Source organism: Ursus americanus, chromosome 18 (assembly GCF_024610735.1).
Source record: "Ursus americanus isolate L20-20 chromosome 18, mUrsAme1.1.p, whole genome shotgun sequence".
Lineage (NCBI taxonomy): Eukaryota > Metazoa > Chordata > Mammalia > Carnivora > Ursidae > Ursus > Ursus americanus.
Window position 1 is genome coordinate 37,414,415 of NC_142144.1, and position 27,568 is coordinate 37,441,982.

Genomic DNA, 27,568 nt, shown 5'->3' on the forward strand with positions numbered 1-27,568 from the left:
GGCAAAGGGAGAGAGAGAATCCTCGAGCAGACTCCCTGATGAGCGCAGAGCCTGGCGCAGCGCTCGATCCCAGGACCCTGAGATCGCGACCTGAACCAAAATCAAAAGTCAGCTGCTCAACTAACGGGGCCACCCAGGCGCCCCAAAATGCAAACTTTTATTAGTCACCTTCTACAAGGAGGTCAAGGCAGAGACAGTAGAAACACCGGTGGAAGCACAGATCGGTAAGGGACAGGAGAGGATTAACGAATATTTTGGTATGTATGAGAAACACCTTCACAAACAGCTTCATTTGTTTCTCACAAGAACTCTGAATCTTCTGCTGTGCCAAGACTTCACGAAGACACTGGATATCATTGCTGGTGATATGAAACAATTGTTCTTCCTGGTTACTTAAGTAAAAAAAAAAAGAAAGAAAAAGAAAAAAATCCCTCAAGAGAGGGTTTCCTTCAAAAGAAGCTCTAGAAAGGTATATAATCAACCTCTCAAGTGAGCTTTCACAAATTACTATTTCGGTGGGCTGACGGAGCTGCGTAGTGGCACATGCTGTGACCCAAATCTGGGGAGCTTATAAAGCAATGGCTCCCTGCACGTTCCCTCTCTTCTAAAGAAGAGAAACAAAATTTGGTGGTTTCTTCCATTGTTGTGCCTCCGCATCTCCAGTATTATATTAAAACTGCCAGTTCGCTATTTCTCCAGTTCTGTTATCTATCAATTTCCTGCTTTGATGGGGATTTAGTTCTTTCTTTTTAAAAGGATTTTATTTATTTAATTATTTGAGAGAGAGAGCATGCATGAGTGGAAGGACGGACAGAGGGAGAGGAACAGAATCCTGAAGCAGATTCCCCGCTGAGCACAGAGCCCGATGCAGGGCTCGATTCCAAGACCCTGAGATCATGACCTGAGCTGAAATCAAGAGTCAGATGCTTAACCGACTGAACCACCCAGGCACCCTGGGGATTTAGTTCTCTTAACTACCATTCCGCTGGGTCCCCTCTCCCCCTCCACCCAATATATAATTATGTCATACATTTTGGGTAAGTCAATATTTAGTGTTTGCACTACTTTGACTATGTGAATGTTATTTGTAGCTGGGTCAAGTAATGTACTCTGATTTCCTTTTCTTGGTGATTATAAAAAAAATTCCACTGGAATTAATAGTTCTCTTTTTGTGTGTGTACTTACCTGTTTCTATGTCCCAGGCCATCAATTAATCCCCAAACACTCTGCCTAAAGTACAAATCTTCTCTAAAGACATTCAAATGTATCAGGCAGTCTGTCATTTAAAAATCTTTTCCAAAGGGGCACCTAGGTGGCTCATCGGGTCATAATCTCAGGGTCCTGGGGGACTGAGCCCCAATCAGGAGCCTGCCTCTCCCTCTGCCCCTCGCTCTGCTCATGTTCTCTCTCTCACATAAATAAAATCTTAAATAATAATAATAATAAAAATAAAAATCTTTTCCACGGACATCTCTCTCCTGGAGCTTCAGTCCTACTCTAATTTGGACTGATTCTTCTCTAGAGATGGTGCATTCCTGTAATGGAAGAATCTTTCTTCACAAACATCCTGGGGGTTCCCTGCATTTCCTTTCCCTGGATCTTACATCTTCCCCTTTTTTGGCTTATTCCCTCATTTTGGTAAAAAGCATTCACCAACTGGCTTCCTGAGACAGGGACTGAGGAGTATCTTTAAAGCTTCTCAATCTGAATGTGTTATTACTTTAACACGGGATATGGGATTTTGGGGTGCAAGCCAGTCTAAGTTTCCAGCGTTGGTTTGAGCACTGCTGATCCCCAGCACATCGTACAGAAGCTGTTTTTCCCTCTTCGGAAGTTTCTAGATCTTCCCCTTATCTCTGCTGTTCCTAACTTCACACCGATGCGATTTGGAGCTGGTCTTCCGTAATCATGTGGGGGTATTCAGTGGCTGTCATGTGGAGTCGGATCTTGCAGTCGGGGAATTTTCCTTGTGTTACTTCCTGGATAATTTCCTCTCTTCTCTTCTTAGCATCTCTGTTTAGTCAGATGCTGAGTCTCCTCATTTTAGTCTTTAATTTTCTTATACTTTCTAATTTTTCCTTTGTCTTTCTGTTCTATATTCTGAGAGATTTTCTCAACTAATCAACTTTTCCTATGAAATATTTTGGGGGCTTTTTTTTTTTTTTTAAACAGCCTTTTCTTTCTTTCTAAATTACTATTTATTTTTTATCAAGAGCCCTTTGTCATCCTTTGATTATGCCAACAGAAAATCATTTCATCACTCTGAGAAGATAATCTTTTTTTCGTTTTCTTCTACTCTTTGTATTATCTTTCTTTCCCTTCCCCTGTGCCCCTCCCCCCATTCTTTGTCTAAGTCTATCTTTCAAGTTCAAGGCTTGGCTCAAATGTCTGTTCATCTCTGATTCTGTCTCCTTATTTAAGATGAGGCCCTGAACATCTGACCAGAAGTTCTGTGTCATGACAGGGCTTGTAAATACGTGAGGTTCACTATGACAGTCAGTACACTGGAGGCCCCCCAGCGTCTATACTGCACATCTTTCCCCTTGTCTCTTGGGCATTCCACCACCTAACTGTATCTTTAATAGTTTGTTTATCATCCTTGCTCTTCACTGCACAACTACCTACCGGCACCGACTTTATGTTAGGTCCTGGTGATCAGTGATTACCTATGAAGGGTTTGTTTTACCAAAATATAATCTGTTACAAGTGAGGCGGTGTGGGTGGTGGCAAACCGCACTGATGTTGGAGCCAGGCTACCTGGGTTTTGTTTTGAAGACTGACTGATTGATTGATTTTAGCGGGGGAGGGGCAGAGGAAAAGAGAGAAACTTAAGCGGACTCCGCACCTAGCGTGGAGACTGTTGCGGGGCTCGATCTCAGGCTTCCGAGATCTTGACCTGAGCTGAAAGCAAGAGTCGGATGCTCCACCAACTTAGCCACCCAGGCGCCCCCAGACTCCCTGGGTCTTAATCTCCATTTTTATTATCTTAAAAGATGGACAGTTATCTCCCTCAAAGGGTTGTTATGAGGATTACATAAGTCAACATAGGCAAAGAGCTTAGAACGGTACGTGGGATGTAGTAAGTTCCATGTAAATACTAGCTGTTATTATTTTAAGTAAGTCAGGAGGTGATTTCTCAAGTAACTTAAACAGTTCTGAAGCAGCTTTACAGCGTCTGCTGAAAAGGGAAGTGACGCCGAGGGCCCATGACATACGCCAGATACTCTGCTCCATGTTTTATACATGTCATTCCATTTAAGCTTAAGCCTCAGAGCCTTATGGGGTGGATATCCTACTTCGCAGGTCAGAAAAATGAGGCTCAGAGAGGGCAATAACTAGCTGAAAGCTCCAGAGCTGGTAGGTTGGACTCAAGGCGCAGGCTCTCCCGCCTCTCACATGCCTCCCTCCCGTCTGGGAACAAACAGTGCCAACTGTGACAGGCCAACTGCAAATGGCTCCCGTCAGGACCCAGGCAGGCCTTCGCGGGCCTCTACGTTCCTTCTTCCCCTCATGGGATGGGGACTTAAATTAAATGCTAATAAAGTCATACAATAGCACCTGTTGGTAAGTATCCTCTACGTTAACCTGGAAGTTCCCCCTCAAATACTCTGAACTGACGACATTTCACCCAGAGGCTTTGTAAATTCAACTCCCAGGAAATGAGGTTTAGTTACATCATGAAGCAGAATCTCTAAGCAGGAAGAGAAAGCTGTAAAACTTTAAAGGGCATCTCTACCCATGCTGAACTCTCTCGAAACAAGAGGTAGCATGGGGCTATGAAGAAAAAATGAGACCCAAAGGAAAGCGACTGTGTAAATACCCAACCACGCAGAGCCTGACAAAGACACAGTACTCACAATTTCTCCAGAGGGCAGATGTATCGTCTGTGGTGCCTGCTTGTTCAAAAATTTGTTTAATAAGCGAATGTTGGCAAACGTCCCCCGTGCCATGATGGCATCATTACCTCGGCGGGAGCCATAGGAGTTGAATTCTCGTGGAGTCAAGCTAATAATGCAAACAGGAAAGGAGTTAGGTTAGTGAACTGAGCAAAGATAAAACTTAGCTTCCATCAAGAAAAGAGAGAAACCACAGACCTAGATATCTAAGTCTACCGAGCATCACTCTCCAAGGCAGGAACGCTGTTCCTGTATCTTCTGCTGAGGGCAGAGTCAGAGGTCAGAGGTGGGGCAAGGAAGGGGGGAAATCAGCATTCTCCCAGGGTCAACTGCTAGTTTTATAAATCTGGGTAGAAAAACCAAGAGGAACTCTAATGAGTATTTATTTTACTGATTCAGTTGGGTAGCCTAGAAAGCTTCACAAAAGATGAAATATAAAAATGGGTAAGAAAAAGGAAATCAAAAGAGTAATCAGTGTGGGCCAGTCAGGTGGAGCCACGAGTGAGGGCAACATAAAATGCACTCTGTGAACGAACCGGAAGGAGGTATAAATTTGTCCCCAAGTCATCAAGAACTCAAGGTACTGGGCAGACACATGACTGGCAACATGATTTACAATTTTCATGAGATAAAAATCAGAGTACTGCCGAAGAGGCAGAACAGCTCTTCCTGGTCCTGGAACAAAGAAAAATCCTGTCTGTGGGCCCAGTGAAAGGACACTTTGTGACAGCAGGACCATCTTACAATTAACACAGCGATCAGCTCACTGGGCTGTTTCTTAAAATGCTAGGACGTGTGTGTGAGGGGTAATCTGATCTCACAGTGAGATGTGATCTGGAGATTGAGAGAGGTTAGGCTTTAGGGGCAGGTGAGCGTGTCTACAGACTCCTGAAACTGTATCCAGAACATGCTGGGGATAGGTGCACTTTTCCGGGAAAGTATGATACTTCTTTTCATTCAATTCCCTAAAGAGTCCATGTCTCAAAAGTGTCAACAATCACCAACCAAAAAAAGTATTGGTCACTGCTTGTTTCCTTAGTTTCTTTCTCCGGCCTCAACCTCTATGTTTCTCTGTTTGTGAATCCTTTTCTCCTATTCACTCATTCATTCATTCATTCATTCATTCATTCAAGAACTCTTTATTGAGCACCAGCTATGTGCTAAGAACTGTTTTCGGGGCTTGAGGATGAAGATTCCTGCCTTTGCAGGGCTTACATTCTAAAAGGCGGAGACAAAGAAAGAATCATAATACAAAAATGAGCATCTTACATAAGTGTTACTAGATTGTGGTTAATAACTGAGGGGAAAAAAGTAGATCAAGACGAAGAGAACAGGAGTACGGTGGGTGGGGGCGACCTCATGGAGGAGGACTTGAACTGGCAAGGGAGTTAGCCGGACAGATATTTTGGGGAAGAGCATCCAACAGGAAAAAACAGCCAGCTCAACCAAAGGCTCTCAGGCAGAAGGGTATTTGGCCTTGCCCGGAACATTCAGCAAACAAGGCAGCCGCCAGTGTAGCTACAGTGGTGTGGGGGAGGGGGAAGAACAGGGATTGCTGACCCCTCTCGAATATCACCTGCCCTTGTTTGCTCAACGATGCACTTAGGTCTCCCATTCAAAGTACAATCATGTCCCTTCACAATCTCACCACAGGTGTCCGTGTGTACGAAGTCCCTGTACCTTTAATACAGTTGTTGCCCCATGTTAAAAAAAAATCTTGAGACAGACTCGTGCGTCCCCTGCTCTAGAGGTGGGCTAGGTTCCGAGACTCACAGCACTCCCATCTCTGGGGAACGTGCAGTACTTTTGCTCTGAAGGTGACTGTCCCATAGGACGCACCAGGAGGGGGCGAGACTGAGTGAGGCTCAGTAGGACCGAGGGGCGTGAAGAAAACACCGCAGCCACCAGGGAAGTGAGATGGGGCCAAGGCCGTCTCCCTCTCCCACTGACCGAAAAAGAAAAAGGAAAGAAGTAAAGAAAGAACAAAAAAGGTGTTGGGTTTGTTCTTAGGTCAGCTCTGGGCCCATCCCTGAAGACGCTGATACGGGAGGTGCGGCCGGAAGCCAGGAATGTTTCTCTTCCGGTTGATTCCAGTGGAACGTCCGATGTGGCACGGGCTCCGATCACTGTCGGCGTATTAGAGCACAGCAGATGACACGGTAGAGTCCCCGTTAAAGTCAGTCTGTGACTGAAGGATCGGTCACTGGGTGCGTCAGCAGCGGCGCAGGGCAGGGGACCCCCCCGCCGAGTACGCCGCAGGCGGAGAGCAGGGCCTGGACTCTAAGGGGGACACTTGCGCAGAAGGAAGGTCCCCTCTGCTGGGGTTTCTGTGCTGACGGCATCTCCCAAGGACGCGGGGAAGCAGCACACAGAACGGATGACTGGTTTTCAAGCCTCAGGGTTTGGTGAAAAACCAGTGTCTGATTCAAAAGAGAACATGTGAAAAGAAATACTGGCCTCATTCACTCCATTTTTGCCTTTCAGTCTTTCTTCCCCTCACTCACACTTACCCTCTGTTAGTTAAGTAGCGAGCGGCGGGGCTGTTTCTCGCGATATTTCCAGCCGGAGAGATGTGGTCGGTTGTCACAGAATCCCCCAAATTTAACAGCACGTAGGCATCCACTATAGACTTCGGGGGCTGGATATCCAAAGTCTAGCAAAGAACACAGCAAGTTAGCGCCGGCTCAGGTTTTCTCCAGCAAGTCACCAAGGGAGTCTCAACAGTTTCCACGGTCCTCCGTGGACCTGAACCGGATGACAGACCTACATCGCTGCACAGAAAATTCTAGGTTTTTTCATTTTATCAGGGGTGCTTAGAGAAGCCAGGTGAATTTACTCAAAACATTCACACCCCACCCTTGAAGGGAGGCAATGTATTGGGACTATTCCCTCAAAAGACAGAGATGCAGCCGCAAATGACCTTCTCTGTCTCCACATCCAGGGAACTCAGATGCTGAGGACAGCTAGAACCCTGACTTCTATTCCCCTCCTCTTCCCACCCGGGGAGCATGGACTCCTTGATCATCAGTCATCAGTAAGATTTCCCTTGTTGTTTTGAGTATAAGGTTTAAATCTAGCAGGCCCAGGGATGTTTTGCTGGGACAGTCAGTCCTCAGACTTTTCTGAGTCTATGTCCAGGTGGTACGGGATGGCCACGGCGTGTCTGCACAGCCACAGGACGGAGACACTGCAAGTCCACTAGAGCCAAATACGCCAGCTTCTCAGAGCTCTCGCCGTATTGTCTGCTTGGGTTTGTAAAGGTTTCAATGGAAGGTGCAGTTACAGCAAGAGCAGAAGGTAATCAAGTAGACTTTATGAAGAAACATTTTGAGAAACTTATTTTGTTAAAAATAAAAAAAGTCATACCAGGTTTTCAAAGAATGGTGGCGACTTAATGTATGTAGATTTGGGGTTCCAGCAATATAGCTTGTCCGATGGGGCTGCTAAGGCGTTCCAGCTTTCATTCACGGTCTTACCAACAATAAAAAAGATAAAAGAAAGAAAAGCAAATCTTATCACATTCCACTCTAAGGAAAGTTCGACATGTAAGCAGAAACTACATATTCTAAGAGTACAATAAAAAATCATTCTTAGCACAGTACCCTCTAGGTACGCCAAGTGAAACAGTCAAAGACAGACACCGTGATCTCCCTGACATGTGGAATCTAAAAAAGAAAACTAACAAGGCACAAACAGATCCATAAACTCAGAGAACTGATGGTTGCCAGAGGGGAGGGGAGGTGCGAGGATGGGCAAAAAAGGGGTACAAGGGAGGAGGAGGTACAGGCTTCCAGTTGTGGAATGAAGAAGTCACGGGGATGAAAGGTACAGCGTAGGGAATTCAGTCAACGGTATTGTAATAGTGTAGAATGGTGACAGACGGTAGCTACACTTGGGTAATGCACAGAGTCGTCCGATCATGATGCTGTACACCTGACACCAATGTGATATTGTGTGTCAACTGTACTTCCGTAAAACCAAACCCAAACAGTTCTTATTCTAGTCACACGCAAGAGCTCCTTTACACTAAGACGTCATGCCAGATGACTTAAAAATACATATACACTGTGACAGGCAGCCTCGAAGATGGCCCCAAGGACCTGCCCCCGACCTTTCTGGCATGCACACCCTTGAGCGATCGCTTCCTGCTGAGTGTGGGCCGAGCCTGGTGACTCGTTTCCGAGATTAGGTTATAAACAGACTGCCTTCTGTCTCACCCCTTCCCCCTTGCTCTGATAGAAGCCAGGACCATGCTGTGAGCTGTGAAGAGACCCCCGAGCAAGGCAATGGGGAAGGCCTCTAGCGAACTGTCAGCAGGGAACTGAGGCCCTCAGTCGGACAGCTGTGAAGCATTATTATCCTGCCAACAACCACTCGAGTGGCCTTGGAAGTGGAACCTTCCCCAGCTGAGCCTTCCAATGAGCTGCAGCACCAAAGGACACCTTGGTTGGAGCCTTGTGAAGGCAGAGGTGCCCAGGTAAGCCACACATGATTTCTGATCCGCAGAAACCATGAGATTTAATGAACACGATTTCTAAGTTTTGGGAAAATTTGTTGCACAGCAAGAGATAACTTATCCATAGACATAATATAACTTAGGAGACAATAATCCAGATTGTACCAAAGGGGGAATCATTTACTCTCTGAAGATTTGGGGAAGTAGATGTCTAGGTCGTGTGGACACTGGATGGCAAGTGACAGCTGCTAAGCATTAAAGTCAGCTTGAACCGTCCACGAGGCCATGACCTCAGCCTTTGGAGAAATGCATTTAACCCAGCACCCAACAAACTTGCTCGTACCATGTCCCGATGTGCAACCTGTGGGAGGGCATAGTGCATGAATATGACCCCATTGGACCCTCTTCCCCAGAGAGTCTGCTCTCTTATGTCAAACCCAAGCCCCAGTCAGCGTTCTTTGGGTCAGCCTAACACAGAAAGCAGAGAAAGGAATAACATCTAAGGGTCTCGGAAAATGATACTGAGCCCCACACATTTTCTCCCTATTTGTCAAATGCACAGAAAGGTTTATTTATTTCAGTAGTTTGGTGCTTTTTCCTCAGTGGCTTTTTAATTTTTTTTAAGCATCCAAATAATTCTGAGAGGTGCATGCAACCAATGAACGCTACCTCAGTGACATGCTAGAGTGACACCCGGGACCCTCACCCACAGCTGACATAACAGCCAGGGGTCTGAGGAGGGGGCGGTTACGGCGAGCTGGCTAGGAATCACACACAACCTGAGGCCTCCCTGCTTCGGGCTGCAGCCAAATCTGGGGCCTTGTCCAAATCGGGGAACGGCTGGGGAGTGTGGGGTGTGCGAAAATGTAAGTCACAGGAGAAAAGGACTGAGAACCACTTCCTTCGTTATCTGAAGAAAGAAACGTGACTTTCTTTAGTGTCCGTTGCCATCGGCCTCGGGGTCTGCAGAGATGCCACAAAGGGGTGGCTGTTCCCTGGACCCGTGAGGGCAGAGCGGGCGGGACCTACCTCTATCTTCTGGTAGACCTCCTTAAACATGCCGGGGATCACGTACTGCCGCTCCACCGCCTGGATCTCGTCTCTGGTTGGCCAGATATCTTTCAGAAATACCTCTTGTCCCTTTGCATTGACCCCTGCAGAAAACAAGTTAATTAAGGAGAACAACTGCATTTAATACCCCGTTTTCATGAATCCATCCAGTCAAATCCCATTCTCCATGGTAGACACGTTCTGTGAAGTCCATGCAAACTCTGTCATGAAGCGTGAATCCCTGGTGCCGGGGGATGTGTGTTAGGCTCCTGACAGGCTCTCCTCACAACGTTTTTGGCACCTGATCAATACGTAACCTTGCTTCATGTGTGCTTCTGCTTCAAGACAGCTTACCTAGTACATCTTGCTGATGCGTTCATGCTGACGTCCCAGGCAGCAGCACTACAACTCATGCCTTGAACAAGGTCTGCCTCCCACAAGGCACCCCCCAGCCTCCTCGGCCTCCGTACTCTAGACGGCACTTCGGCACTAGGCTTGGGGGCTGTTTTAAAAAGTGAAATCACGATGGAGCACCTGGGTGGCTCAGTCATTAGGCGTCTGCCTTCGGCTCGGGGCGTGATCCCAGAGTCCTGGGATCGAGCCCCACATCGGGCTCCTCCGCTATGAGCCTGCTTCTTCCTCTCCCACTCCCCCTGCTTGTGTTCCCTCTCTCACTGGCTGTCTCCCTCTCTGTCAAATAAATAAATAAAATCTTTAAAAAAATAGTGAAATCACCAAAACCACAAGAATGTGGAAAAACATGGCACTACACAGAGCACGGACAGGATACGTGTTTACAGTATGAGAGCTGAGAGGAGAAGGCAGAGCCCTGCCTCGCTCGGCTGCAGCTGAGAACGCGCACGTGGAGTCAAGTCTTCACCCCTCTGTACGTGTCCGGAAATGGCCATGGAGGCAAGATGAGTCTTGATTCGGGGGCTAAAGTACATGTTAGTGAAGAGGCAAATTTGCAAATATCCAATCCACACATAATGAGCATCAACTATAGCTCTGGTGGTAATTTCAGTTGAAGGGGTGCTGTTTTCGTATTATTTAATCTACTGAGAACAGATGGAGGAGGACACAGCGACCTCCAGAGGAAAGGAAACAAAGCGTCATTTCTCCAGATCTGGGGAAGGTGAACTACGCTGGATCCGTTAAAACAGTGCCCCGCAGTAGATCAAAGCAGGAGCTGGAAAGAGAACTGGGGAAGAAGCCAGAGCAGCACGCTTTCTCTGACTTTCCGGATTTGTTTCCTTTTGTCGTCCCTGGTCCTTCAGTCAATCCTTGTCTGTTCCAGTTCTGTCTTCGCCGTGTATGGGGGAAGAAAGAAAAGACTCTCCTCATCTTTGTTAGTTCTATGCCTCGTTATTTATTAACCAAAGTGGTTACTTTCCCTAGAGTAGTATTTTCAAGTTCACCGGAAAACAAACAAACAAACAAGGACAGCCACACAACCGACATCTTACCCAGTGGCTCCTTCTCAAAGTTGATCCTGATGGTCCCAGCAATCGCATAGGCTATCACCAAGGGCGGAGAGGCTAAATAGTTGGCCCGGGTATTGGGGTGGACTCGACCTTCAAAATTCCTGTTCCCAGAGAGTACTCCAACAGCGACCAGGTCTCCCTGTGCCCGGCAAGAGAAAGATCGGTCACATGGAGAAGGGGCTGCCCAGGCTTTTGTCTTAGGCCACCTGCTGAACTCTCCCATCATGGGGGGAGTTCTTTAACCTCCCTTTCACCTGGTCCTCTGCCTGTGGGGAGAAGAGCACGCACGGGTATCCTTGGGGAGACACTCTGGGTCAAAGGACACCAAGAGACATGGTTTCTGCTCCCGAGGAAATCCCAGGTGCATCACAGGGCAGCCTCGTGGCGATTTCGCCACCCAGGGCCTGAGAGCAGGAGGGAAAGTCCAACAGTTGAAAGCTAAAGGAAACCACACTGACCTCTGTTGTTCCGTAATTCATGCAAACCAAATCGTGCTTCTCAACGCTACAGAATTTATGGGACAAAAATCAAGCCCATGCAATGTAGTTTTGATTGCACTATTTGCGTGGAGACATGTGTGACTCTGTGCCAGTTTTCAGATGACGAGGGACACACAGCTCTGGAGCCATCTGTAGTCCAAGAGCCCATGCGTGCCAGGCACTGCGCCAGGTCCTTCACACCCAGTCATCTCTGTGCTCACAACTCTGCGAAACAGGTGCTATCATCATCCCTAATTTATAGCTGGGAAAACTGAGGCACGAGGTCAAGAGCTAGTCAGGTTAGCTTGACTCCAAAGACCATACGTCTAAACACATCCCCTACTGCGCTGGGTCTTCCTGAGATGACCAGCATTCTGGTCGCACACCATATGGAACGAGCCAACAGCTCCGAAGCCCCACAGACTCCTCGACCATTACCTGCGTGATGGCTTCGACCACAGGTTCGGGTAAGGGCCCACTGTTGCCGATGCAGGTCATGCAACCGTAGCCCACCACGTCAAAGCTAGGCGCCGGAAGAGAAGCAGGACGGAGAGTGAGTCTCAGCGAGCCGCTGTGCTGGGGACAGTTCTAGAGACCTCTGATTTAAATCTACTCGCCAGCTGCAAGACTCATTAGATACCATCAGATAAGCTGACGTGTGTTACAAGGTAACACCTGAGAAACATGTGGAATAAATACAACTGAAGCGATGGTGTGAAAGAAAATTCCTCCTCACCCCAGCTGGGACAGAAACGGCATGACCCCGCTCTCTCGCAGGTAGTAGGTGACCACCCCGCTTCCAGGAGACAGGCTAGTTTTGATGTAAGGCTTCACGTTCAGGCCGGCAGTCACAGCTTTCTTTGCTAACAGTCCTGTGAAATGGTAAACACCGAGACAGCGTGGGGTGGCCGCCCACTCTAGGTGCCAGGGCGGGTTCGGGAAAGAGACCCACCCCTTGGTCTGCGTCACCTGCCACCCCTGACAAAGCCCCGTCCATGGCGCTGTCTGCGATCTCTGCTGCCTAGCACTAATCAACAGCTCACTGGCCCAAAGTCATTTACACGAACGCGGTAAACTCAAAATGGAAACGATAGGCTTTTTTTTTTTAAAGAGATAAACCTAAAAACATTTAGGAATATATTACAGAATAAGTTTTTAACTTTTGGAGGGTGAAGCAATCTTTCTAATTACATTTTATTTGGATGGAAAAAAATTGGTAGGGCCCTTTCTGAAAGGATATGAACTGTGTAATGGTTGGTGAGGAGTGCAGTCAGTCTAGAGTAAGAATCTAGTCCCCAGGTATTTCTTCTGAAGTAGAAAATCAAGAGCTCTAGGCCACTGGAATTTTGGCAAATACAGAGACTATCACGGAGACACTGGGTGCTCTCTTATGACATGTCACAGAATTTGGAAAGAAATGAAGAGTGGGGTAAAAAGGCACAAAAGGCCATAGACAAGCTGGTGACCTAAGGAGACTTGTTTGCTCCAGACGTGAAAAGCTGAGGGATCGACAGATGAATTCTTGGACGAAGAAGGTTTTCTTATGTACTTGTGCACTTTATAAAAAAAAAACTCCTCGATGGATGATCTTTGGTCTACGGACACAACAGGAACTCTTGGGAATGATCAAAAAATCTGGACATGAAAGAGACTTCTAATAAAACTCTGTATGTAAATATTAACTATTGACCAGAGTTGCGCAACAGCCAAGTTAAGTTTTATCAACCAGTGCCCTGTGTCCTAATTCAGATGCACTTACAATACTTCTAAGACAGACTGAAGTCCACTGTACAAAAACTATCAGGGGTTTTACAGAGACTAATCTGTGAACTGAAAACAGTTTTCTTTCTTCTAGAGTCTGACACAAGATTCTAAGCTTTACCGGAAATTCATTTTTTCTTTCCTCTACTTATTTCCTGCGTTAATTCTAAAGACTAGTATGCATTATGTATTCTACTTTAGATACTTTGCTTTGGACACCCGTTATTGTGTAAACACTTCTGGGCCAACAAATCTCTGCATCTGGAAAAGACAAGGTTCGGGGAACTATGCGTAGATTCAGGTAAGCCCCAGGATAATGTCTTGAAAGATTTCCGCCCACATATCCACATCAGCACGGGGAGGGATTCAGATGCGCTCACCTGCTCCTAACATCACGGATGGATTACTGGTGTTTGTGCAGCTAGTAATGGCAGCGATGACCACAGAACCATGAGTAAGGGTGAACTCGCTAGTATTATAGATAAACGTCTTATGGTCATTATGATGGTCCAGAGCAACCTGGAATCCTTTAAACCCTTGCTGTGGGAAGAAAAAAAAAAATGCAAGAAAAAAAAAACCACAGTGAAATGTTCTCACTTTAGAAGAAAAAAGAAATACCTTGGTAACTATAATTTTAAAAGCCAATTTTTAACAAAACATAAATATCTCAGCCAGTGAACTCTGAAATGCTATACAGAAAAATCAAAGTCCTCTTTATTTTTAGATTTTTTTTTTTTTTGAGAAACAGAGTGCACACAAGCTAGGGGGAGGGGTTGAGGGAGAGGGAGAAGCAGGCTACCCACTGAGCAGGGAGCCGACATGGGACTCGATCCCAGGACCCTGGGATCATGACCTGAGCCGAAGGCAGATGCTTAACTGACTGAGCCACCCAGGTATCCCCATTATTTTTAAATCTTTATAAAAGGCAGTCATAATTTCTGACTCTTACTCTGCTTTGAAGTCCTATTAACAATTACTTACTTCTCATCACAAAAACAAAAATGCTACAATTACAAATTTAGTTCCAAGTGAGTCTAACTAAACCCGATGACATTATTGTAGAGTTTCATGGATATGAACCAAGGCCACTGATTCTAACATGATGGAAATTTAGAAAAATGTGTCCTTCTGGCCAGATTCGACTAATCATGGTCAGTAAGGCTAATCAAATACAGCTGAACGTTTATGTGGTATCATGCTCGTGGCCCAAGAATAAAACTTATCACATATCTTAATCATCATTTGGGGAGATGTTCATTGAAAACCTACTGCGTACAAGACGTTATGCTAGGTACTTTGTGCAGTACGAAGGTGATTCTGACACAAATCCTCTACTCAAATATATGGTCCAATAAGGGAAGTCAGCCCTGCAAATAATATGAAGGACCAGCAATGTAAGTTTAAGAACATGGATGCCATCCAAGGGTTTCAGATCAAATGCCATGAAGGTTCAATCGAGGGACCAATGACTTTCTGCTCTGAGATGTGAGGCCATGCTGTGGAGACTGATGGACCCCGACATGCAGGGAGGGGGCGGAACCATGCAGGTGGGTGGAGGCAGGGCATGAGTGAAAGTACAACAGCCAGAAAAGCTGGGGCAAGTCGAAGGCACAGTGTGATGAGAGTCATACGAAAAGCAGGTGTGCTTTTAAAAAGGTGGGCTGAGTTGTGTTCACAGACGGTAAAGGGCTCTGAGGAAGCTGCGTGGCTCTTGGCTAACGGGAGAGGCACCAAGGACTTCACGATGGAGAGGAAATGCCCTCAGCATCAGGCTTCGGGAAGCTTCATCGCTGGTGGGTGGAAAGCAGCGTGGGCTCTAAGACATGGGGTGTGGCCTGGGTCGGGGGACCTCCATATGCTTCTCCCCGGCCCTACCTTGGCTCCGAGGCAGCTCTCAAAGTCCTTTTTCATGTCAGTCACGGCAACTTTGTCCTGAGGCCTTTTTGGTCCACTGCAGCAAGGCACGACCGTTCTCAAATTTAATTCCACAACCTGTCCACCCGAAAGAGAAGGAACTCAAGAGCTGACACTGTACCCTCAGAAAGAAAACGCAAGCTGGGCCAGAGAACCGAAAACACCACAACCACAACAACAAACTAAACCATCACATTCACAAACAAGGACTCAGTGTTCTTCATACTTTAGGAATGAATTTCCAAAGATCAGGATGGGCACGTAAGTGGTGTGGGACAGGCAGGGAACCTTGTCACCTCTCGGAGAGACCAGGGAGTGGGCCGAGCTGGCCATCGTCTTCTAGGCATTCATCTTTGCAAAGCAGCTAATGCATCCTTTCTAATGCCTAGCTTAGTCTGAGACGGGTTTTCTACAAAAGTGATACATAAACCATTGTACTTTTTTCTAAAGTGTAGAACTGGTGGGATGCCACCATTCAGTCATCAATGCCAGGCAATGGGCCTGGGTGTAGTCGAGTATTTCCTTCCCTCAGTACGCCATGAAACAAAACCGGGCTCCCACATCTAGGTGACCCTCTGGGCTTGCCTGTCGAGAAAAATGTGGACTCAGTTTGCTCCCCAGAAATGAATGAAAGTAAGTCACTGGATAAACCAGAACTAATTGCTCTGCTTAACCCCCATTTCTTTTCCATCTACAGTGCTGAGCCGAGCCTTTAAACAGCCCCGCTCCTGCTGGTGAAGCCCTTCTTCAAAGGTCTTCCACACGAGGGGGTCAATCAGTAGGTCAGAAAGCGGGCACACACTCAACCCAATGGCCAGGAGAAAAGGAAGAAGTTATTTTATGTTTATAATTCCTTATCTTCTTAATTGCTTCAGTCTTTTACAGCCTTGTTCTTCTGTGATGACTTGGCAGTGACTAATTTCCTACAAGTACGCCCCCTCAGAAAAAAACATACACAACTAAAATCACAGCCTCAAGGGAAAGGAAATGCACTCTCTCATACCTGGGCAAAGTCTGGGTCTTGAGAGGAGTCACTGAAATCCCGAAACATTCCTACAGCTTGAAGATACTTTTTCATCTGCTTTACTTTTTCTTCATCACGACCTAAATGGGTATTTTAAGAAATAACAAGTAACAGAGGTTAATTACTTTCTCCACCAGCAATTGCACAAGTAAGGTGAATTTCCCTTACACACACACTAAAAGCTTTGCTGGTATTTCGACTTTCTGTCTAATACTCTGACTCTCTGGCTGATGCTGCTGTTTACTAGGGGTCATTAACTGATCTGGACTATTTCTGAAGCAGATTCTGGCTGGTCCTACCTGTAAATACTCCCCCTCTCTTTGGTCATCGTCCTTCATTCAGAGGACCTCAGGCTTAGGTCATTACGAGAGCACACCTTCGTTAGTAAGATGACTTGCTTCCCGTCAAATAACTAGTAGAAGAAGACCAGTACAGACACCGAGGCTTCCAGAATATCTGAGCTTTTTCTATTGGCCACACCATGTCTATGTCATAGCTTCTGAAATCCCAACAACCATTTTGATTCCGTAGAGAAAAAAAAAAAAAAAAACCAATAAATGTGACCCTGTGCACTCCGAGGGACAGAGGCAGAAGGCAGCGCTCTGATCCTCCGAGTTCCATGACGCCTGACCCAGGGCCTTCTGCTCTCACGGGTCTGCACTTACCTGTCTGCACCAGGTACTTGACGCTAACGTCATCAACCGGGAAAAAGGCAGCAGTGGCTCCATACTCTGGACACATGTTCGCGATCGTAGCTCGGTCAGCAATGGACAACTGGGCTACTCCTGGCCCGAAGAACTCCACAAATTTGCCCACTACCCCCACCTGGCGCAGGTGCTGAGCAGCAGAACAAGAGAAAAGCTTCAGACTCAACAGCCCATCTTTCAAATGCAGAACTAGCACTTTGTAATTCTTATAAACTAGCCTGGTGAGTAAACATAAAAGATAAACTGGCCCAACGTATTTTTGATTACTTTAAAAAATAAAATTTAAAAAGTAATGCTAACTAAATATGGGGAATTTAGGATTGGATTCTGGAACAGAAAAGGGTCATTACTGAAAAAACTGGAGAAGTTTCTTGTTAGTTAATAGTGTCGTACCAAGGTTCTTCATTTTGATTAATGTACCATGGTTATGTGAAATGTTAACTTTTGGGGAAGCTGGGAGAAAGGTAACAGGAACTCCCTGTTTTATCTGTATTTACATCAACTCTCCTGTAAATCTAAAATTATGTCAAACAATTATGACCAAAACAAAAAACAAAACAAAAAAAAAAACGAATGCCCAAAACACAAATAACATTAATAAAAGTTTTCCACAATGAGAAGGACTTTTTCTCTAATGAGATCACTGGAAGCACCTAGAAGTGCTAAAAATTAAATAAATTCTTTCACCCTAGTCTTGCGTTAGTTGAGTAATTAAGAGGCTTATTTTCAAGGGTATAATGAACACATTTCCTGAACAAGTTAATTGTAACCAAAAGATCTAGCCAGTCTGACTCCCATCTCTTTTCCAGACATGCCATCAGCCAGGGCTGGGGCCTCCGTGGCTCACCTGGCCCTGCATGAAGCCAGTTTCACTGACTGTGTGGACAACCGCACAGACAGGCTCTTTAGATTAGGTGGACTTCTGCTACATTCTGTGGGCAAGTCCTACGTTATTCTACATTGGAGAACAATGCACAGATATCTGTGATAAACTACAGTATTCAAACAAATGCAATTCCAAATTCCATAAAGACTGTATCACAGAGAAACATTTTTTGGCCTTTAACAGGATAGTAGCTATCCCTAACACTCCAAGCCTCCTAACTATACAACCAGAAAAAAAATACGTTTGTGATAATAAAAAAGTATCACTTTCCTAATAATCTTGCAAAATGAAACTCTTGTCCTTTTGCAAAGCAAGCAAACCACACACACACACACACACACACACACACACACACACACACACGATTATTTCTTGCAAAAGCTAAAGAAAAAGAAAAAAAAGTACTATTTCCAGCGTGGAGAAACATCTGTTACAATAATGTAACTTCGAATACAGAGAAGGGAATTTAAAAAGTCAGACCTTAAATTCACAGAAGCAGTTTGTTATTTACACATAAAGAACCGTGTGGAAAAATGTAGTCAAAGTATAAACACGCGCTTGGGAATGAGTCTTACAACCTTGGGATAGCGGTTATTTCTAGGAATGCGGAGGATGGCTTTAGCCATAAATATTTCATTTTATTTCTTAAAAAATATACCCACAGGGAGAGCTTGGAAGCAAATGTGGCAAAATGTTACCATCTGTTAAGTCTAGGTGGTGGGGCCTATGAATGCCATTTTAACTTCTGTGTATTTGAACTCTTTCACACTTTCAAAATATTTTTTTGAAGAAAAGGATCCACGCAGCCACGGAAGACTAAAATGAACATAAATGTCTAAAACGTAACCACAGAACTCTCCCCTATCTCACTTCTTTTTAAAAATAATCAACATACTGTTTCCTAGAGCACATGGAAACCAAGAGGGACTCCGTCGTGCATTTGCTCCCGTCTGTCCCCGAGACGGTCCAAGAGCACGGAAGAGGCAGCAGCCCATCGTTACCTTGGTAATGGTGAGCACGATGTCAGTGGATGTCACCAGAGGGTGGGGATTTCCCATCAGCTTGTAGCCAATGACCTGCGGAAGCACCATGCTGATGGGCTGGCCCAGCATGACGGCTTCTGCTTCGATTCCACCCACTCCTGCAAGGAAGGTGGGATGGAAGAAGCTTTCAGTGTGCTTCACTCCATCCCTCAAGCATAATCCAACCCCGTTACAGTGCTTTACTAGTGCAGATCTGGGTTCTATATAGAACAGCTATCTTTTCTCTATTTCCCTCTAAAGAATTTTTAACAAGTGTTTCTCAGACAGAACACCTGTATCACAATCCCCTTGATTCTATACCAAGTGCAGAATGGGGTTCGGGAGTCTCCATTTTCAACAAACAGCTCAGGTGATTTGCATTTATTCTAAATGACACTAACCTTTACTCCAGTTCACTCTTCCAAACATTATTATTGAGTGCTTACTAGGCATGAGATACTTTTCTAGGCACTGGAAATCCAGCAGTAAACAAAAGACAAAAGATCATGCAAAGTCATGCTCTCGGGATGTTTCGGTATCGGTGTAAATCAAGCTACACCCTATAGAACATATGGAATATGTTCTATATGTTCCATAGCATGTATGGAATAGGAACCTGGAACGATACTCACCCCAGCCGAGGACACCCAAACCATCGATCATGGTAGTGTGCGAATCCGTGCCCACAAGGCTGTCTGGGTAATAATAGCCATCGTGATCAAATACCACTCTCGCCAAATACTCCAGATTCACCTGGTGGATGATTCCTGAGCCAGGGGGGATAATCCGCATGTTGCGAAAAGCCTGAGAACCCCACTAGGATCGAGAACGGAAAGAACACGATGAATACCCAATGCGTTTCTACGCAGCCCATCTCCTTGGCTCCTCTCCTTGTACCCACGTATATAGAGAAACAACCAATGGAACCAAACTCCGCCCATACCTTTAAAAATTCAAATCGTTCTCTATTTCTTTCAAATTCCAGGTCTTGATTCTTCTGTAAACTGTCTGTCCTGTCAGAGAAAAAAGCTAAATGTATAAATTTTAAGGCTTAAAATGTTATCAGTCGAACTCATCGGTGATAAACAAACAAACACACTGGAAATTTTGTCCACAGGCTTGCTGGGCGGTACTGATGCATTCATTCACATGGGAAATAGGTGGGAACCGGCAAAAGTAAAAAGAATAATTATTATTTGGGTCAGTTGATCCCTACAATACCTTAAAACGTGGTGAGTAGTGAATATTAAGTCAATTTAAGTTGAAACTAATTTAAACACAAAGCCTGGCTTTTAGGAACAGACTCTAGACATTTATGATGACAACAGCTTAGATATTGAAAGAACCCTTGTTTCTTTTCTTTTTTTTTCCTTTAAAGTTATTTATTTATTTATTTGACACAGAGAGAGAGTGTAAGCAGGGGAGCGGCAGGCAGGGGGAGAGGGAGCAGCAGGCTCCCTGCTGAGCAGAGAGCCCAATGCAGGGCTCGATCCCGGGACCCTGGGATCAGGACCTGAGCCGAAGGCAGACGCTTAACCGACTGAACCACCCACGCGCTCCGAAAGGACCCTTGTTTCTGTATTCCTTCCATGAGTGACTTCATTACAACACCTCTCTGAGCTGAGCCAGGCCCGGGCTGGCATGTTCCTCTGTTTCTGGAGACAGGGATCCAGCAATGCCAGCAGGCACAGGCATTTAGAGAATCGCAATCTCCTAGCTCTCGGACAGAGGTTTCCGAGGAGGATGGTGCTACCCAAGAATATCTCTAAGGCACAGATTACATGCTGAGGTTTACTCAAAGTCGTTCAGTCCATTAGGAATGACACAGGCAGAGCAGGGCATCAAGAAGCTTCTCCAGGATTTTTATAATCAAATTACGTACATTGTTTTGAGTCAAGGTAGAATAAACCCTATTTAGACTTTGCAGGTCTGGCACATGGAAGGCACTTATAAACTGTATACTGAACACAGGAAAGGATAGTAGAATTAATAGCTAAGACCCAAGTCACACTTCATTAATTGGTAGTTAACGCTTACCGACTTTAGAAGGAACGAGCCACTATTCTAAATATTTAAAATGTATTTTCTCATCTAGTCTCCATAACAACCCTGTAAGTTAGATGCCACAAACAGCCAATTTTTCAAAAGAGGAAACTGAGACACAGAGAGGTTAAGAGACGTGCTCAAGACCACCCAGCTAGTAGATGTTGGAACTGGAACTGGAACCCTGGCAGCTGGAGCCACAGTGCAGGATCATGTCACAGGCTTTACGTGTTTTAGACGCACGAACTCATCAGGCATCACGATCATCCTTCATGGAGGTACCACTCTTACCCCGTGTGCGGAAGAGGAGCCGAGGCAGAGAGGTGAGCTAACCTGTCCAAGGCCAGGCATTTGTCGACGATCGAGCCGTCATCTGAGCCCAGGTCTGACGGCCCTGGTACCTGTCCCCTGACCGCCGTTCTCTACTTTTCATCCATGCTGTTCCTTCACTTACTAATGACCCACAGAGCCTACCCCGTGCCACCGGCTGGGAGTACAAGGGCGCAAGAGCAGCGCGTGCCCTGCCCACTTGGTGCTCAGAGCCTGGCGAGCGGTGCAGAGAAGCAAGCAGGCAATTCTAGGAGTGTGACTATCAGTGCCACGGTGCAGGGCGTACAAGGTGCCAGGGGAATACTCAGAAAAGGTCACAGATTCAGACTGGGGGTGGGGCTGCCTTCCAGAGGAAAGTGACACGGATGCAGTCTGAAGGACATGTGGAGTCAGCCCAATAAAGACAGGTAGGTGCTCCTTGGGCAAAAAAGGACTGGAAGCACTTAGCATTTACTCGACAAAGACCACACTCAGTTACCACACTGTTTTCTCTAGGTGTGAACAGTCTCCAAGGTAAGTGCAGGTGCTTTAATGGAATCCGTTCCCGAGGGTGCCCTGGAGCAGGTGGCCACAGATTCCAGCTCCATAGGCCAAATTCGGCCCAATACCTACACGTGTTTGGCCATGAAGCATGCAATAATTTTTACATTTTTAAAGGTTGTAAAAACAAAACAAAACAAAAGGATATGTGAGCAGAGACAGTATGTAGCCAGCAAAATCTAAACTATTTACTATTGGTCCTAAAAAAAATGTGCTGATCCCTGATGTCGGGTATGAATGTCTGTGAGTGTGCATATGTGCTAGAGAAACGCAAAAGGTAGAAAGAGAGAAAGGAGAGATGCCAACACAGGGGAACGAGGCAGGACAAGAATGCTGCCACCGGAACAGCAGAGCCTCTGGACCCTCTGGACCAGGTGCAGCTCCTCCTCAAGGTACTCATCTCCTTCTCACTAGTACACTGAGGGCTCCATCCCTCCAACTCCCACCTGTCTCACCACGTCCTCATCCACACTTCCAAATATGCTGGGCATGTGCATCAGGAATACCTCGGACACCACACAGTCAATGGGTCAAAGCCTAATGCGTGAGCTTCCTCCCTGAATCTCATCCTCACCCCCATCTGCATCTGTCCATATCATCTAATGACCTCCCCTCCCGTCACTTAGTTTTTACAGCTATCGAAGCATTTATTCCAGAAATAGCCTAACTGGCTCCTCTGTCAGTCTACTCAGCCTACCTTTGTACCGTCGCCAGAATCCATTCTCTAAAACACAGATCACCAGGATCCACCTGGAACCTGCCAATGGCTTCCCATTTTCTAAATAAAATACGAATCCCTTGCCTTAAAAAACAAAGTCCTCCTGTGTGACCTCAAACTTCCTTTATAAGTCCTCTCCTATCTCCTGGTCCAAACTTTCTTTAGCTGCAGGCACCCTGAAGCCCTCAGACTCTCCCAAACCTCACGTCCCTCATGCTCCATTCTCTGGGTAGAGTGCCTTTTCCAGCGCTTCCATCCTTGTAAACCCCCTTCAGGACCTGGAGCAAGTGATACTCCCGGCAGAACCCTCTGGACTCCCCGGGTCAGGATGATTTGCTTCCTTCTCCATGGTTACTACATTTACCAACTGCACTTAAGTCCTGTGTTCTTTAATTTCTCTCTTCTAATCTTGGGACATTACTCTTAATCATAAAGAGCCCTGCCTCTGGCTCCCCTAGTTCTTCTACTCAGAACACCTGTGGATGACCAGTCAGGGTCCCTTACCCTCTTGCCTCCAGCACTGGGAGGACATCAGAGCTTCTCACAGCAGAGAAGCAGGGTTGGAAGGGTGACATTCAGCCCAGAGAATGCTGGCACGTCAGTCTGACGTAAACAACATACTCACAGGACAAGCAGAAGCCAGAAATGCTTAGGCTGTTTTAAGATGGGTTAATTCCAGGTAAAAACCCATTTTCTCATTAAAACAAAACATCTTTTTTTGGCTAAAATTAACAGTTCTAGTTCCTGGAATGAATAAACAGACCTAGAATTCGGATTTTTCCACCACTCAGAACTTCCCTTAATTCACTGATCGATTGAGCTTTTAATAAGGTCTCTGAACATGAAAGGCCTCACGGACTAAAGAGGAAATTTCTCCTTAGTTACATAATTTGAATTCAGATTTGGATGTATATCAAAGTTTCTGAGTATTACATTTAGTGGTACTTCAGAAATTCACAAACAGTATTTACAGAGGAGATAGTTTCCATACCCATGAAATCTGGTCAGAAATTGTTATGATATTCTTGTTGGGATTTTTTAAAAAAAGGTTTTCTGAGATAACTTTGAAAAACTTTATAATAATGAGTTAGTTAGACCTTCTATTCCTAAAAATGGTGAGGCCAATTACTATTATTCAAACCAGGCAAAGAACTCAGAAAGACTTAAATGAGAATATTTATCATCTGAGCACCCCTTCCACAGTTTTTCTAGCTCATTTCTGGAAATAGCTGGAAATCAGCCCATAGCTCACAGTTCCACAAAAGTTGAGACATATCACATTTAATTCCTTACAAAAATGAAAAAAGAGACTGGGAGGTCAAATTGCAAAACCAAACTCGAGCAATAAAAACAAAACAGCACCAATGAAAACACTTCTAACAGAAATGTTGTCTTTAATTAAAAAAAAAAAAAGTGTTTGCTAGATTTGGATACAGTTTGGATCAAAGTCCTCCTCCCCTCCCCTCCCCCCACCCCCGGACTTTGTGGTTTTCATAATGTTTTCAGTACTGCAGTTTAAATGAAAAGGGTCCATAAAAAATTTAAACCAGAGTTGATGAATTTCCAGGTTTAAAGAGGAAAAATAAATCACATTGAACTTTGTGATGACCCAGATTCATACTTAGTACTTAATATTATTAAGTATTAATAATATTTATTACTATTAAGTAATATTTAATATTACTTAATGCTTAATATTAAATTATTAAGTAATAATAATATTAAGTAATAATATTAAGTAATATTAATAACTAAGTAATATTATTAAGTATTACATACTTAATAGGAGCTCTTTGAATTTTGAGTCAAAAGACTTCAGACATTAAAACAATTACAATTCTGTCCTCACCAGTACTTTCACCTTCCAGGCAGTGAAATAAAGCTAAGTCATTAACACCAGTGAGAATCTCCAAGAAACATAAAGTTGCCCATGATTTTGTGAGGCTCCTTTTAGAACTTCTGAAGTGGGGTGTTAGGAAATATCCTTATTCTCAAATAGAGTAACATTTTGTGTATGTATTTTTAATTTCTCCCTTTGACACCAAACCATTAAATTGAGTTCATGTGATTTAAGGGGAAAAAACAAAAGACAAGTTGCCTAAGGATGAGGTTAGAGTCCGAAGGAAAGGGAGCAGCTGCTGAGGACCATTTGTTCCAAGAACCGTCAATTCAGGGGACAAAGCAGATTTCTTTTTATCCTGAATTTATCTGGTTTGGATATTGGCAACATTAATCTGAGAACGGCCAGTTACCACAGTTCTCGAGGCTGTATGGAACCCACTTAAATCCCCCAAGGAAGCAAGGTTTTTTTTTCCACTTTGAATGGTTTGCTTCATATTCTTAAATGACTTTTTATTATAAAAACCATAGCTTCTTATTGTCAAAATAAAGAACAGCTACAATCCCTGAGATAAATCATTTAGCAGTTTGTCACCTCTTTTTCCAATTTTTAATATTTTTATAACTATTCATCTAGCTGAGATCACACTGTACACGCATTTGTATCTGGCTCACTAAGCTACGGCACGAGCACGTTCCAAGTGTTAACGAACACTTTAGAATTATAACGGTAAATGTTACCTAATAATCACTTTAAGGACATACCATAATTTAATAAATCATTCTCCTTTGATGGACAGTAAGAGTGCTTCTAGGTTTCCATTATTATAAATAATACTTTAATGAATACTATTTAGTCCTGAAGCTACTCCTGAATTTCAGATTATCTATGAAGGGGTACTGCTCAGGACAAAGGATATGGCAATTTCTAATAATCTTCATACACACGGCTTTCATCATTCCTAATTTACAGTATAATCAGCAGTGCAAAAAAGTGTCTCCCTCATGACACCTTTATAATTAATAGTGTTTATTTTCTAATCTTAACTATATTGATAAGAGAAAATGGTATCTCAAGGATTTAATCTACTTTTTTATTACTTCCGAAGTTGAAAAGGATTTATATAGTGTTTACTGTTGCTTTTCCTTTTATTGTGAAATGTCCACTTTCCTTTGCCCATCTATCTGCTGGGTTTTACTATTTTTTAATGGATTATACACACTGTTTATATATTAAGGGTACTAACCCTCTGTCATATTTGTGGCAAATCTTTTTTTAAGATATTTACTGTTAATTTTGAAGTGATTAAAACGATAGTTCTTTGTTCTTTTTTGTTTTATTCATTGCTTTTAGATTTAGAAAGGTCTTTCTCCACAAGACATTTGACACATAAATTTTCTTCTGAATTTTCTGATGATTTATTATTAAAAATATTAATGCTTTAATTCACAGGCATTGCTCTCTCTACCAAACAATTAATTTCCCCAGCACTGAATGTGGTATAGTTCTTTCTTTCCCCACTCATAGTTAATAATAACTATTTAGTTATTCTTCTAGCAGTACCTGGTTGCCCTCCCTGTGTAATCCTGCAGTTACTTCTGCAACAGTACTCCCCGCCCCGAATTTAGGGCTCGACTGGGTGACTTGCTTTGATCAATGTCACTGTGAGGAGAAATGATTCTATGCCTGGCCTGACCTAAGCCTCAAAAGATATTATGGGTTCCCACTTGCCCTTTTGAGCTTCTGTGATCACCAGATAGCTGCTTTCTCCTTCAGCCTGGCCCCAGAAGAAATAAAAAGAAAAAAACCATACATTAAAAGACCCAAAAAACAACCTACTCCCTCCGCCCCAAAATCTTCCCTGGAAAATCTATAGTAAGTTTGAGTTTTTCTGAATACACCTTCTAAAGATTTTCTTCTTTTATTTATCTACATACACACACAAAGAAGACTTGAACGCTAAGATTTTGCACAAAAGAGAAAACTCAAGTATTCATCCTAATCTCTCACCTTCTGTTGAAATCCACCTGGATGGAGTGATCAATTACAAGGTCGGCAGGACAGACGGGGTTTATCTTCTCTGGATCTCCTCCTAACTTTTTCACGGCATCACGCATGGCAGCAAAGTCAACCACCGCTGGCACACCCCTAAGAAAAGAGCGTTAAGCAGAAGACAAAACTGTTGAACGAGGTTCCTTGGATTCGTCAGCTTTGATCTCCGCTGACAATACTGGCCATGAGACAGTTTCATCAGTGGGGCGAACACTGGATGACTTAGAAAAGTGGAAGTTTCTAAACACCTTTCCTTGAGCAGACATTGGTAGTAAGTGCCCCGAGTAGCTCTACATGCAGTGTTGTCATTGCATTAAAGTAACAACAAATAGGGTTCAACAGAGACCGTGGGAAGGCAGGCACTTAAAAACTCTGGGACCGTTACTGCCATGGCTGAGTCCCATTCACATGGTGGGGCGACAAAGACCTAGAGAAGATACATGGACCTCCACCGTCAGACCAAATTTAAAGAAATGGATGTAAATTAGGAAAGTATGCTATGAATCAAATTTAGACTAGGTGAATCTTTCCTTTTTATTATTTTAGAGAGTAAAATTTGTCCTCTAGGAAGATGAAATTTGGTCTCTAGAAGGAAAAAAATAACATCTTTTAAAAATGGAAAGGTAGTGTCTAAAAACAGCAGGCCATGATGGGGAGTAAAGACTCCTGGGAATAGCAGGATGTGAACTGAGGCTTAATGACAACAGGTCAGGCCTTGTGACCTATAAGTCACCTCTAAGGGGACAGCACATCACTGTTAGAACAGGACAGCTGTTCAAAACTGTCTATGTGGGTGACAGGATATGAGAGAGAAGATTCCAAGATAGCCCTACTCCATGCAATTTCTTCCACCTTCTGCTAGTATACTTAAGGCTAAGAGCTCCGAGACCACAGATAATGACCTCTGCCATTGGAAAAGGCAAAGTGACTACACATCCCAATGTGTCCGAGATAATTTCTTGCTGTCCAGGATAACAGACTTCTTACTTTTTCAAAAGGGTCTGGATATTGGGTGACAAATTATACAGGCACTGTGTGTGTGTGTGTGTGTGTGTGTGAAGCTTTCTCTAAAGGCTGACAAGGGAGGCAGTGAAGAGGGGAGTGAAGTGACATTAGGCTCACGTGAAGTCCTGCAGGATGACGCGAGCAGGCTTAAATGGCACTTCTATGTTCTTATGCTGCATGACATTCCAATTTAGGATATTTTCGATGTCATTTTTCTTCACCAAAAATTGATCACAGTTCCGAATGGCTGCCTCCAGGAGAACTCTGATAGAAAATGGTAAGCGTTCTAGGCAAAAAGGAGAAAGCAAAACAAAACAAACAAAAGCCATGAGACACCTTCTCATTAAGAGCTAGTTAAAGC

At 44.4% G+C, this 27,568-nt stretch overlaps 1 protein-coding gene across 1 annotated transcript in view; it reads right to left on the reverse strand.

The window, feature by feature from the left end:
• The window catches only part of ACO1 (aconitase 1), a 54,018-nt gene that overhangs the window by 4,297 nt on the left and 22,153 nt on the right, over positions 1-27,568 (reverse strand). The window contains exons 3-18 of the mRNA XM_045780306.2: positions 27,325-27,493; positions 26,161-26,298; positions 19,623-19,692; positions 19,312-19,495; positions 18,659-18,798; positions 16,730-16,901; positions 16,044-16,144; positions 15,002-15,118; positions 13,507-13,666; positions 12,102-12,237; positions 11,804-11,888; positions 10,869-11,025; positions 9,382-9,506; positions 7,263-7,367; positions 6,407-6,549; positions 3,858-4,005 (exon numbers count right to left, since the gene is read on the reverse strand). Coding sequence (XP_045636262.1) covers positions 3,858-4,005; positions 6,407-6,549; positions 7,263-7,367; positions 9,382-9,506; positions 10,869-11,025; positions 11,804-11,888; positions 12,102-12,237; positions 13,507-13,666; positions 15,002-15,118; positions 16,044-16,144; positions 16,730-16,901; positions 18,659-18,798; positions 19,312-19,495; positions 19,623-19,692; positions 26,161-26,298; positions 27,325-27,493 — 2,150 coding nt within the window. The remainder of the gene's footprint in view (positions 1-3,857; positions 4,006-6,406; positions 6,550-7,262; positions 7,368-9,381; positions 9,507-10,868; positions 11,026-11,803; positions 11,889-12,101; positions 12,238-13,506; positions 13,667-15,001; positions 15,119-16,043; positions 16,145-16,729; positions 16,902-18,658; positions 18,799-19,311; positions 19,496-19,622; positions 19,693-26,160; positions 26,299-27,324; positions 27,494-27,568) is intronic.